Consider the following 14,054-nt stretch of genomic DNA (forward strand, 5'->3'; position numbering starts at 1 on the left):
CGGCAGCGCCGGAAAGGAGGCCAAGAGCGCGGGCGGCGAGGCAAGATGGCGGCAACCAAGAGGAAACGGCGTGGAGGTTTTGCAGTTCAGGCGAAGAAGCCAAAAAGAAACGAAAAAGATGCGGAGCCGCCAGCTAAGCGGCACGCCACAGCAGAGGAGGTGGAGGAAGAAGAGAGGGACCGGATCCCAGGCCCCGTTTGCAAGGTAGGAGGGGATGCCCCCGGGCGACACCTGCGGCGGCGGCTCTGTGCGCCTTTTCTTGGGTTACTTACTTGACTACAGCCCTGCTTAATTTCAGAGTAGCCCGGGTGTTAACGGTAGGTCGGTTTTAGCAATTCTCCCGGCCAGATTGGGCACGGAGTTTGCAGCTAATCCTTGTGCACGTGGCCGTCTTCCTGGAGGCGGCGGGTTTTAAAACCTTTACCCGGCCCACGGGGAAGCGACTTACAGGGTGCTCAGATCCAGCGTTGTCTCTTCCTAGTTGTTGAGTTTTTTTTTTTTTTTTAATGTTTTTGGAGAGTAGTGCTTTTCCTTGGTTATTTCTCGCTATTGAGTATTTCTCCAGTGATTAGTATGCCCATATACTGCCATAGTCAGCCACTGTCAGTCAAGGATCCTGAAGTATGTTAGGGGAGCCTTTAAAAAGTTGTTGCCCTTGGGACTGTGATTCTGACTTGTTAACCAGGTCTTTAACTCAAGAGATAATGAAAAATAGACTAGATACTATGAGCTTTACCTGTATTCAACAGACATTGAGTGTGCCATGCATTGTACCAAGTTAGGCTTCCTTTGGGTTTGAGATTGCAAAGGTGACTAGAATGTGACCTCTTCCTCTTGAAATGTTGGAGTTTAGGAGGAAACTTAAGAATTCAAATAAGTTGGTGGTTTTTATTCAAAAGAAGTGCACAGAAGTTGTTGGAATTAGCTTTCATTCAACTAAGAACTCTTAAGCTAGACAGAATACTGTGAACAAGGATTATCTTTGACATTAATTTCTGCGTCCTCCTCACTTAGCATAGTACTCTAGCGCGAAGTAGGTGATAAGTAAATGACGCCGTGTGGTGTGGTGGCAAGCTCTAGGAAAGAGTGAGCTCTGTGGAATGAAAGATAAGTGAAAATTCTAGCCCCGTTATTAACAGCAACATTCTGTGCTCTTCTCTGACCTGCAGATTGGGGTGCGGGGGGAGGGAATATTTACTTTTTATGAAAAATAAGCTGGACTTGTACACTTCCAGTAAATGTTAGTGTTCTCATTCTTCCCTTAAGGAGCTAAATAGTATCTATAATCTGAGCCATACTTTGATACATTCTATGGAAATGCAGGAGATAAAAATTATTTTTACCCTAGTATAATAAGATAAAGAATCATGAAGGATTTAGCCTTTAAGCTGCATATCAGAGGAAGTGTAGAATTTTGACATTCAAAAATGAGAGGGAACACTCCAAGGGAGAAAAAAAAAAAAATGATGAAAGGCTTTGATGTAGGGAAATGCTGAAAAATGTAAAAAATAGAGCCAGATTGGATTGCAGTAGGCTTCATTTGGGGCAATAATGATGTAGACATGAAAATCTGTTTTACAATTCAGTGTCGAAGCTATGTCATTTGAACTTTGTTTATAAAACTCTGGGAAGTAAGGATGTGATGGAAGTATTACTTTAAAAATAGCCGGGCGCGGTGGCTCACGCCTGTAATCCCAGCACTTTGGGAGGCCGAGGCGGGTGGATCACTAGGTCAGGAGTTCAAGACCAGCCTGGCCAAGATGGTGAAACCCCGTCTCTACTAGCACTACAAAAAAAAAAAAAAAAATCAGCGAGGTTCAGTGGCGGGCACCTGTAATCCCAGCTACTCGGGAGGCTGAGGCAGGAGAATCGCTTGAACCCCGGGAGGTGGAGGTTGCAGTGAGCCGAGATCACGCCACTGCACTCCAGCCTGGGTGACAAGAGTGAGACTCCATCTCAAAAAAAAAAAAAAAAAAAAGTAAACTGTTGAAAAAGCTAGTCAATCATATCTATTGGAGGTGCTCATGTCTGGGAAGGTTAGCCATTTAGGAGTTTTGCAGTTAATATAAGACTAAGTAAGTGCAGTGTGAATAAGAAAGGATTAAGAGTTGTCGGAAATTATTATGAGACCTCTGTCATGGAGAGCACAGAAATAAAAGAGAGGGCTAAGAAAGAACTTTTAGGGTTGGGAGGAGGAATTGGAGAGATTGAAGTTGAAAAACAAGAAAGAAACCAAGGAGGGCATTTCTGGGTGGCAGATGTGGTCAGTGAATGTTGGTGAGAGATGAAATTAAAGGAGTCAGGATGGTTTGACTTGCTACTTGGAAGCTCTTAAAAAACAAACAGGGCCAGGTGCGGAGGTTCTTACCTATAATGCCAGCACTTTGGGAGGCCAAGCCGCTTGAGCCCAGGTGTTGGAGACCAGCCTGGGCAACATAGGGAGACTCCCGTCTCTACAAAAAAAAAAACTACCTGGGCATGGTGGCACATGCCTGTAGTCTCCAGCTACTGCAGATGCTGGGGTGGGAGGATCACTTGAGCCCAGAAACTTGAAACTGCAGTGAGCCGTGAGTGAGCACTTCAGCCTGGGCAACAGTGTGAGACCCTGTCACAAAACAAGATCAGTTCAGTATGAGATTTTAAAATCTTAACATTTTCTTTTTCTTTAGGGAAAGTGGAAAAATAAGGAACGGATTCTCATCTTTTCTTCCAGAGGAATAAATTTCAGAACAAGACATTTAATGCAGGACTTGAGAATGTTGATGCCTCATTCTAAAGCAGGTGCCTTTATATCATATACTTTAGAAATTTCTATCTATAAACTTACCTATTTTTATGTTTTCACTTATTTTATATATTCTTCATTTGTTCAGTGTTTTCACGAAAAAAACACAATGCCTTTTATCCTTTCAAGTGCCACAGTTTTTCCAGTTAACATTTCGTAAGAAATTCTTTAGACTTCATTAGGTAGTTTCTTTACTTTTTAAAACAGATGTCCTAATATTATTGAAACCTTTCTTGACGGTCCAGGAATGCCTTCACTGTAATGCTCCTGAAGGTCCTGAGATAGGTGGGATGGTTTGTCCTAAGTGCTAAGGACTGCCGTGTGTTGCTTTTTGGGCCTTTTTTTTTTTTTTTTTAACTGTTTTTATTGAAAAATGGACCTGGGATAGAATTTGAAGCACCTTTTAAGTTGGAGTCAGAGCCTATTTCTAAATGCCAGGTTATTTATTTATTTTTAAGCAATGGGTTATTTTACAGGCAAGAACAGTATGGCCGGGCATGGTAGCTCATGCCTGTAATCCCAGCACTTTGGGAGGCTGAGGTGGGTGGAACACTTGAGTCCAGGAGTTCCAGACCATCCTGGACAACATGGTGAAACCCTGTCTCTAAAAAATAAAAAAAGAATGAAAAAAGTAAAGTACATTAGCCAAATGTGGGGGTCACTTGCCTGCAGTCCGAGCTACTCAGGAGTTTCAGGCAGGAGAATGGCTTGAGCCCAAGAGGTCAAGGCTGTCATGAGCCGTGATTGCGCCACTACATTTCAGCCTGGGCAAGGAGCAAGACCCTGTCTCAAAAAAAAAAAAAGTTTGGAACAGTGGAGTGGCAGTGCCATCATATAGCTGTTGTTGTGCTTACGTTGAGAGGTGCTTTGGGTTTTTTTTGTTTTTTGTTTTTTATTTTTAAAATTTTAACTTTTATTTTAGATTCAAGGAGTATATGTGCAGGTTTGTTACAGGGGCATAAGGTCAGTTTTCTTTGACACCTATGATTAAAAAGTGAAAGATATTTTCATTGAAACTGGTTTCCTTTAACATAGTCTTTGGTTTGTGAGAATTTTCCCATTTTTGAAAAGGATTCCTAGAATACCTAAATACTGAGAAACACTGCTTACACTATAATTTCTAATTCTTACAGACTATATTTTACTTATTTTCTTTACATTTACAAAGTGTCAAGATTTTTTAAGTGATTGTTTTCAGGTCTTGTTTTGAAAATTAGTAATAAAATCTCCTTTAAACTGAAGAGTGTAAAAACACTTTATTTTCTAGATAGCATATGTGGTTTGATTGAAATAACTTTGAAATCACCTTTAATTTATTTGCTTTTTCTTTTTTTCTTTTTCTAGATACTAAAATGGATCGTAAGGATAAGCTATTTGTGATTAACGAGGTAATTTTGGAAAGTAATTGCAATAAAATATTTTAAAAACATTAACAATGGCTCATTTCAAAAATAAGTCATTCAGTGACTTTAAAAATTGTTTTGTAAAAACTATTCAGACACATTTTATTAACTCTTCAATAACTGGTCTTCCAAAGTTTTCTCTCTCACAGTTTAGTGCTTCAGTCATTTCTGTTTGTTTTGTCTGAACAAGCATATTGAAATTTCCTCAGAAGGATTATGTCCCGTTTTTTAACCCCGTAGTGTCTAGTATTATGCTAAATCCATAGTAGGTACTCAAAAAATTATCAGTCAACATATATAAAGTAAAATAAGTCCATTAAACATATACACGTGTGTATCTATACACCTATGTGTGTATAGATACACATATATACACCTGTGTGTATAGATACACATATATACACGTGTGTGTATAGATACACATATATATACGTGTGTATATATATAGATATATATACACATATATATACATATGTGTGTATATATATACATATATACACACATATATATAAATAAAAATAAAACCCACATGGTAAAAAGTGTTTTGCCAGTATTAAAAGTGATTTGTGTGGAACTGGCTCTTAAGGTATTACAAACTAGGAAGAGGTTACATTTTCAAAGTATTGTTTAAGATACTAATGTATATTTTTTTAACCTCTGGAAGCACAGAACATAAATTTACATTTTAAAGCAAAATTTTCAAAACTTAGAAGAATTAGGATCATTTTTTCACTATTAGCCTTCTTTAGAGCACAAATTTTTGAACCTCTGCTGTAATACCACATTATTCTATGTGCTGTAGAAACTGTTTAACAGAGCAATGTCCCTGTCATTATGGAACTTATATTCTAATGGAGACAGGCCATAAACAAGGTTTATAATTTCAAGTAAAGATAGGAGAAATAAAGCAGGTTATAGGTTTTCGACAGCTGAGGCTAGACCGGAAAAACCTGTTCAAAGGGATGGTATATTTGAGCAGAGACCTAGTGAAGGAGAAATATGGTAAAAGACCATTCTAGCTAGAGAAAATGGCAACTACAAAGGCCCAGAAGTGGCACAAACTTCCTGTTTTTGTGTTTATTCTAAGACCAGTAAGAAACAAAATTTTTTTTTTTTTTAAGTTGTTAGGGTTTATTTGTTTAACTGGTTTTGGAGACAAAGTCTCACTCTGTTACCCAGGCTGGAGTGAGGTGGTATGATCTCAGCTCACTGCAGCCTCTGTTTCATGGGTTTAAGCAATTCTCCTGCCTCAGCCTCCCGAGTAGCCGGAACTACAGGCACACGCCACTATGCCCAGCTAATTTTTTGTATTTTTAGTAGAGACGTGGCTTTGCCGGGTTGCTCAGACAATTCACCTGCCTTGGCCTCCCAAAGTGCTGGGGTTACAGGCATGAACCACCTCATCCAGCCATAAGTTGTTAGGTTTAAAGTCTTAAATAGTTTGGAGTTTAAGAGTACTATATTAATTAGAGTTTGTGAATACTACAGTAATACAAGACTTCACTCCTGTAATGTTTTTATATCAAGTGTGACTTTTGTAAGCCTTCAAGACATTGAAGTTTAATTTGAAATAGGTTTTATATACTTAGGCTTTTCACCCAATCCCTTAGTGATTTTATAGAACCAAATCACCAGAAATCATAGTATAAATGAACAACTTAAGTTTTGTGATCTTAAAATCAAAAAGCTAAAAAGTTAAAAACCAAAATAATCATTAAAAAGGATGTTTTTAGTTCTATAAGGACTGGATTTTCATAAGATTGGCTAAGAAGATTGATTATGAAGGATTAATATAAGAAGATTAGTTGTGGTATGCCTTATCCATAGGGCATCTATTTTTAGTCTTTGTAGTTTGTAAATGGGACTATGGGCAGAAGAGGTTCCTGGCCGGGCGCGGTGGCTCACGCCTGTAATCCCAGCACTTTGGGAGGCCGAGGCAGGCAGATCACCTGAGGTTGTGAGTTCAAGACCAGCCAGACCAACATGGAGAAACCCCATCTCTACTAAAAATACAAAATTAGCGGGGTGTGATGGCACATGCCTATAATATCCCGGCTACTCCGGAGGCTGAAGCAGGAGAATCATTTGAACCTGGGAGGTGGAGGTTGTGGCGAGCTGAGATCGTGCCATTTCACTCCAGCCTGGGCAACAAGAGCGAAATTCCATCTCAAAAAAAAAGAGGAGGAGGGAGGTTTCCAGTAATCAGAAGTGAGACCATTTTAGATGCTAGGCCCAAAAATATGATAGATAATTTCACCCAAGATATGGGCACAGCATCTAGTTTACCTTGGGTAGAATACCTAAGAGGAACTTTAAAGGTTTCTTCTGTGAATAAATAAATCTTTAGGCCTTTGTAGCCTATTAGGCTGGTTAGGTATTTTTGAGATAACTAGATGATATTAATCATATATAATTACTTCAGTTCTCATTTATATTATCTACTTCATTTTCCTATACTTTGCTTCCTTTAGGTTTGTGAAATGAAGAACTGTAATAAATGCATCTATTTTGAAGCTAAGAAAAAACAGGATCTCTATATGTGGTAAGAGAATGTATTAAGATTTTGGTTAAACTCATTTAAGTGGATTTGTTCTTTGTACCTTTTATGTTATAGACTCCTAGTCTTTCATGTTAAGAGGTTGAGAATGAAGCAAACTTTTTTGATTTCACAAAACTTGATACCTTTAAAGAAAATTAAATATATGAATATTATAAGCATATTATTTATGGTGAATAGGTGGTAAGCCTTGACTACATTCACTAATTAGTTGAAAAAGCTTCCTCCATATCTTTCAGGCTTTCAAATTCACCTCATGGACCATCTGCTAAATTCCTTGTTCAAAATAGTAAGTTGATTCAATAAATATTTTTAGATGAGGAAATTAAAAATAATCTTTTGAAATAGTTGTGCAAGTTATAACTATTTTTGTTTTTGTTGTAATTTTTCTAGTTCATACTCTTGCTGAACTAAAGATGACTGGAAACTGTTTGAAAGGTTCTCGGCCCCTTTTGTCTTTTGACCCTGTAAGTTTCTCATTCAGTGTATGAGGTCTAATTTTCTTATCTGGCATGGTTGTTTTTAGTAGATATAGTTGTGTTATTCAATTTAGTTTTACCCCACCTTGATTTTATGGATTATCAATTCTTTCAGGCACGTTTATAATGAGGTTATAGCCAGGTTTAGAAACAAATGAGCAAACAGTTTTAAACAAGGCAGTCTACTGTTAAATAATATGCTTACCTTATTTTTATAGGCTTTTGATGAATTACCACATTATGCTTTGTTAAAAGAACTCTTAATTCAGGTAAATATCTTTTAAATTAGCTATCCAAAATATACATGATATATCTTGGAATAAGGAACTAATATACACTTTTTTAACTAGATCTTTAGTACACCACGGTATCATCCCAAAAGCCAACCATTCGTGGACCATGTGTTTACTTTCACCATTTTGGATAATAGGATATGGTTTCGGAACTTTCAGGTAAACTTTACTTGATTTTTATTTATACCTTTTTTAAAAATTGAATTAAATGTATGTATGTATGTATGTATGTAATGTATGTATGTAGTGTGTGTGTGTGTATGTATGTATGTATGTATGTATATACGTATGTATTGAGACAGAGTCTCACTCTTGTTGCCCAGGCTGGAGTGCAGTGGCACAATCTCGGCTCACTGCAACCTCCACCTCCCGGGTTCAAGCTTCTCCTGCCTCAGCCTCCTGAGTAGCTGGGATTACAGGCACCCATCATCATACCTGGCTAATTTTTGTAGTTTTAGTAGAGACGGGGTTTCGCCACGTTGGCCAGGCTGGTCTCAAACTCCTGCCCTCAGGTGATCTGCCCGCCTTGGCCTCCCAAAGTGCTGGGATTCCAGGTGTGAGCCACTGTACCTGGCCTAATTTTTTTTTTTAGAGATAGAGTGTCGCAGTGTTGCCTAGGTTGGTCTTGAACCTCCTGGCCTCAATCATCCCTCCTCAGCATCTTGAGTAGGTGGGATTACAGGTGTGAGCCACTGTGCCTGGTAAATTTTTAATTAAACTTTTAGATAAGGATATACAGGGTTTGCATACACAAAAAAATGCAAATAATCCTTTTGTTTTAAATAGCTTTCTTTTCCCTAAAGAGATTGCTGCAAGTAACTATGTACTGTCTTATATCTTAAGTGATTCCTACCTACTTCTATTCATGACTGTTAGTTGATACAGAGTATGGATTTCCTAATAAGCCATTATATATTTAACTTTATAGAAAGGGAATGGCTTGAAGATCCATGAGATACTTGGGTTCCTAATTTGTACAAAGTGCTGTAAAGGATACAGTAAAATAGAAGTTTCTCTCTAAAAGCTTAGAAGTTTCAAAGCACCTCAAGGCTTAAGACCTAGCAAAATGTAATTGCTATAGAAGGCATTCAGTGGCAACTGTTAGATGATGAGTCATACAGTGACTCATTCAGGAGAAAAGAAGAGGTGATTCTAGAAATCTTGAAGCAGGAGTTTGGCAAGATAAGTGCAGAAAGATGAAGAGGTGGAAGAGAACAGCAAGAACAAAATTTTAGACAGTATATGACATAAACTGAGCTCTTTTCTGCATAGTTCATATTGGATACCTGGCATGTGAGTTGAACACATCCTCCTAACCTCTGAGGGCAGACATGCCTGAACTAATAGATAACATAAATATTTGTTATTCAGAAGTTGCCTTTTAATTCCATAATCAGTAGCTATTAAATAAATTTAACCACATATCCTTTTAATCTAACTTGAATTAGATTTATAAAAACAATTTAGGGATTGATTTAAGTTTCAAGAGTTCCCCCATAATGTGCTTTAATACATTTTGTTAATAGTGGTTACTATTTTAAAATCCTGTTTTACCACAGTTTTTCAAGGATATATGCATTGTGAGAAGCAAGATGTGAACCAAAATCTAATTACTCAATTTTAAAAGAACACACCGAATAAACATTTTTCCGTGACAACTTCCTATAAGTACTAATAGATTTCAGAAAATATTGATGATTTGGCATTTACGAAGTTTCACCCCCACCTTGATTTCATGGATTATCAATTCTTTCAGGCACATTTATAATGAGGTTATAGCCAGTATACCTTTTAGGAATAATGTAACCAAACCAAAATGAAATGTTTCCTTTTTATTAAAGATCATAGAAGAAGATGCTGCTCTTGTAGAAATAGGACCTCGTTTTGTCTTAAATCTCATAAAGATTTTCCAGGGAAGTTTTGGAGGACCAACTTTATATGAAAATCCTCACTACCAGTCACCAAACATGGTAAGCTGTTGTGTCATTCAGTAGTCTTCAATGTACCAGAACCCTTTGGCCAAAATGATTCTGTGAAGTAATTGCTATTTTATTACCTGTGAAACTGAATTTGGTTTTTGCTGCATAGAGACTTGGAAATTACTCCTTTTTTTCATGACACTGGCTGAAAAGATATATGGTTCATAACTGAAAGTCTTTGCCTTATATAAAATGTTTATTTTTATTTCAAAAGCATCTAATCTTTTTTTTTTTTTTTTAAGCATCGGCGTGTCATAAGATCCATCACAGCTGCAAAATACAGAGAGAAACAGCAAGTGAAAGATGTGCAAAAACTGAGAAAGAAAGAGCCGAAGACTCTTCTTCCACATGATCCCACTGCAGATGTTTTTGTAACGCCAGCTGAGGAGAAACCAATAGAAATACAGTGGGTGAAACCAGAGCCAAAAGTTGATTTGAAAGCAAGAAAGAAACGGATTTACAAAAGGCAAAGAAAAATGAAACAGAGGATGGACAGTGGGAAAACAAAATAAGTCAATGGAAACCTGATTTGTTTTTCAGTTATTTTATATTTATTTTGTATTCAATTTGTAAATACTTTTATTATCTAATACTGTCTTATGTCTAATTAGTATAGCATTTAGAAGAAAGAAAAATTAAGATCTTAAAATCAGTGATTATCTTTTTCTAAATAAAATATCACCAGAATTCATCAGTTAATTTCTGATTTCTTTTTAAAGTTTGTATTGCTAAAAATGTAGCATACTTAATGTAGCCTGTTCTCTTGGGTTGGAATTTTTGGTTTAGTAAAGCTGAAATTCAGACATTTATTAGGTCATATTATTTGTAAAAACATTTAACACTTCGACAGCATTGGTTGTGGATGGTAAAGTAGGAGTAGACTGGTAGAAAGGAAGGCATCCCACTGAAGTTTACTTAGTCACCAGTTGATGAAGCCATGGAAGAACCAACCTCTGATTTGTCACTTCAAAAAACAGTATATTAAAATGTTGAGGTTTTGAGAATCAAATGTGTTAATGGCTGTGTTGAAAGCACTTTGTAATTTTTTTATTTTATTATATTTTGTTTCTGAGATGGAGTTTCGCTCTTGTTGCCTAGGCTGGAGTGCAATGGCGTGATCTTGGCTCACCACAACCTCTACCTCTCTTGTTCAAGTGATTCTCCAGCCTCCCAAGTAGCTGGGATTACAGGCATGTGCCACTACGCCCGGCTAATTTGTATTTTTAGTAGAGTTGGGGTTTCTCCATGTTGGTCAGGCTGGTCTCGAACTCCTGACCTCAGGTGATCTGCCCACCTCGGCCTCCCAAAGTGCTGGGATTATAGACATGAGCCACCATGCCCGGCCAAATTACATATTTATTTTAGAAGCAGTGTGTGTAGATTACTTATTTAGAAAACTAATAGTAAAAGGAGAAAAAAATAGGACAGTTGTTAGAGGGGATACCAGAACATTTGAATTTTTCCCCACATGAAAGAGAAACTGCCCATTGTGTAAGGGGGCACTAGGCTTAAGATCTTATGGGTAAATTAGTAACAGGGAAAGAAAAGATTCTGAGTACCAGTGACCATGGAGGTAGGTGGCTGCTGACATGGACAGATAGAAATACAATAATATATAACATACATATCTAATGAAATGATACATGCTGTTTGATCACCTGCTTTTTTGACTTCACACTGATTATTTTTCTATGTGTTTGTTCTACATGTTTACTTGCTAACTGCGTATTCTGTGTACCAAAGCTGTGTAATCAGTATTTTCAGTTTTTCCTCCTTTTTTTGCTGGTATCGATGCTTGTAGTGAATACTCACTATATATGTTACATGTCTTTTTACACAACACTTTTGGTTTCCTAGAAGTGCAACTTAGGTTAAAGATTATGAACTCTAGGCTTTTTGCTTGCTCCCTCCACCACCATAACCTCACTAGAGGCTATTAGAGGGTTCATTTCCTTGTCCCCTTACCAGTTTCACTATGCATGAAAGAATCTGTCAATTTAATAGGTTAAAAAAAAAAAAACACCTTTTTTTTTGGTTGTTACTGATTTATCCTTTTTGACTGGACTAATCATGTTTGTTTTTCTGTAGTAGGATTGTCTTTTACTGATTTTGTAAGCGCTTTTATATAGTAAGTTTATTATAGATACCTTTCCTAGTTCACTTACATTTTAATTTTATGTATTTATTATTTTAAGTCTTTAGGCAGAATGATCAATATTCATGTTTTTTTGCCTTAAATTTTTTGTTAAGAACGACCTTCCTGAGTGTTTAATTGGCTACTTATCTTGAAATAGTCTAAATTAGGAAACTTGAAATCTTGAAGTCATCTAAATTATGCAGGTAATTCATGTCAGAGGTTTACTTGAAATACTTGTATGTGACTAGGGCCAAACCTGGTTAAATGGAAAAAAACCAAAGTGGCCATTATTTTATTTAAGCAGTTGAATATAGTCTTGGATAAAAATAAGACAGCCATATTCAGAATTTGTTTTTAAACACCCACATCTCAGGAACAAGTTAATTATAGGTTATAAACTAGATCAACAAGTTGTAAGTTTGAGTAGAGATACAAATTTGTACTTTTGATGTGTGCATTATGGAGTTTTGGTGTAATTTTCAATTTCACAATTTTCAATTAACAGTTTCCATATAGAGATATATCTCAAATTCCCTTTCACAATTATATGATATCTTATTTGAGAATTCTTCTGGAATGGATCATCTCTAAAGTCTGGTCATTTAAAGGGCACCAGTTTAATAAAATATGTTCCTTTATTTTTTAGCAGCAGGGTCTTGATCTGTCACCCAGGGCTGTAGTGTGGTGGTGTGGTCATAGCTTACTGCAGGCTGTAACTCCTGGGCTCAAGTATTCCTGCCTCAGCCTCCTGAGTAGCTAGGACTACAGGCCCACGCCACCATGCCTGGCTTTTTTTTTTGTAGAGACAAGTTCTCGCTATGTTGCCCAAGCTGGTCTTGAACTCTTGGGCTGAAGGGATCCTCCTGCCTTGGCTTCCCAAAGTGCTGGGTTTACAGGCATGAGCCACCACACCTGGTCAAGATGTTCCTTTAGACTGAAATTTATATCCAGCATAGTTACCTTTAATTATACAATGTTATAGGCAAAAATCCTTCTTTCTTCAGAAGGTAAAAGAAGTGAGTGATTCCTAGAGGCTGTATCCAACACCAAACTAAGTTGGAGGGAGAAAATACTCCAAATTAAGTTGGAGGGAAAAAAATACTTTCCTTGTCCGTTTTTTTTTTTTTGGTCCCTCCCTTCCCCCCGCCCACCATCCCAATTCTGTTCTCAGGAGGGGAAAAGTTTCATTCTCCCCCAAACTCAGACTTCTCAATCCTTATCCATTACCAATTTACCAACTAATTGAGACTGTGTAGAATCTTCCTCTGGCAAAAAGGGAAGTGTATGAATTCTGAGTAGTGAGTTGGTTGGTCAGTGGCGTGTGAAGTAACCTGATGAAGCTTAGCGTGGGTTTCTTTTATTTTACTGGGGGGCAGCATATTGGGGAAGAGAAGGATAACCTTACTAAACCGCTTGGGTACCCCAACCCTGTGCAATAGATATTAGCAACATAGCTAACCATACATGGTTAGTAAATACAACCCACACCTAACTGATGCATGTAAACATTCCACATTACAGTGAAATATATTGGTGTATTAATGCATTTTAATAACAATTATGGTATTATTTTGATACCTTATCAAAGTGTTTGGAATAATTGTGCAGATCTTCCATCTTGTAATACAATGTAGTACAGCTAGTCAGATCAACCAAAACCTACCAGTTAAATACTATCCTTTAACTGCTTTCTTAACCTAAACCAATCTTGGAAAGGTAGGATTAGAGGCCAGAAAGTTAGGATTAAAGAGTGATGGATGGATAGATCAGCACAATTTCATCCATGTTGGTGGTAAGGCTTTTCATTATTTTTAAGTGTGTTGATGCTTCCCTTTTAAATTGTTTCCGCTTAAATAATCTAACTGTCCTTTCTCAAGCATATTGGTCAAGATGATCAATACCAGAGATCTTAAGTGGCAGCTGAAGAGAATTAAAGAGATTAAAAAAAAAAACCTGGTATTCAGTCCAACCGAATTCTGCTGTTGTATTAGCTGAGGAGGCTTGGGCCAACCACTTGACCACTTGGAGTCTGAATCGCCTCATCTATAAAAACGGGGATCCATTGAGAAATTATAATCAGATATTTTCCAGAATCCTCTCCCATCCCAGCTCCTATCTCCCCCTTCAGCCCTCAGGTCGGCTGCCACTCACACTGACCGCCATCTGTGCCCCTCACAATGACACCAGCGTGGCCCTGCCTCCCTTCCGCGCGGCCCCGCCTCTCACCCCGCCGAGGCCCCGCCTCTCACACCAAGGTCCCGCCTTCCTCCTGCTCTTCCCGGCCAAGGCCTGCCTTCCTCCCACGCGGCCCGCCTATTTCCCCGCCAAGGTCCCGCCTTTCTCCTGCGCGGCCCGCCTCTCTCCTCGCCAAGGTCCCGCCTTCCTTCCTTGGGGCCCCGCCTCTCACACCCCCGAGGCCCC

General features: G+C 38.0%; 2 protein-coding genes across 6 annotated transcripts in view; one reads left to right on the plus strand and one right to left on the minus strand.

The window, feature by feature from the left end:
- Window positions 1–14,054, minus strand: part of RAD1 (RAD1 checkpoint DNA exonuclease) — a 30,439-nt gene that overhangs the window by 16,132 nt on the left and 253 nt on the right. For 4 of the 5 annotated variants that reach the window (XM_063723884.1, XM_063723885.1, XM_063723887.1 and 1 more), the window contains exon 2: window positions 13,587–13,676. The exons of the other annotated variant lie outside the window; for it this stretch is intronic. In XM_063723884.1, the coding sequence (XP_063579954.1) occupies window positions 13,587–13,676 (90 nt within the window). The remainder of the gene's footprint in view (window positions 1–13,586; window positions 13,677–14,054) is intronic. 5 annotated transcript variants of the gene reach the window in all.
- BRIX1 (biogenesis of ribosomes BRX1) lies at window positions 34–12,278 on the plus strand. Its single transcript, NM_001132218.1, is given in 10 exon segments — window positions 34–204; window positions 2,670–2,781; window positions 4,130–4,173; window positions 6,660–6,730; window positions 6,985–7,034; window positions 7,139–7,212; window positions 7,443–7,493; window positions 7,575–7,676; window positions 9,359–9,487; window positions 9,739–12,278. Coding segments are annotated over 10 exon segments (1,062 nt in total). The 5' UTR covers window positions 34–45; the 3' UTR covers window positions 10,009–12,278.

Source organism: Pongo abelii, chromosome 4 (assembly GCF_028885655.2).
Source record: "Pongo abelii isolate AG06213 chromosome 4, NHGRI_mPonAbe1-v2.0_pri, whole genome shotgun sequence".
Lineage (NCBI taxonomy): Eukaryota > Metazoa > Chordata > Mammalia > Primates > Hominidae > Pongo > Pongo abelii.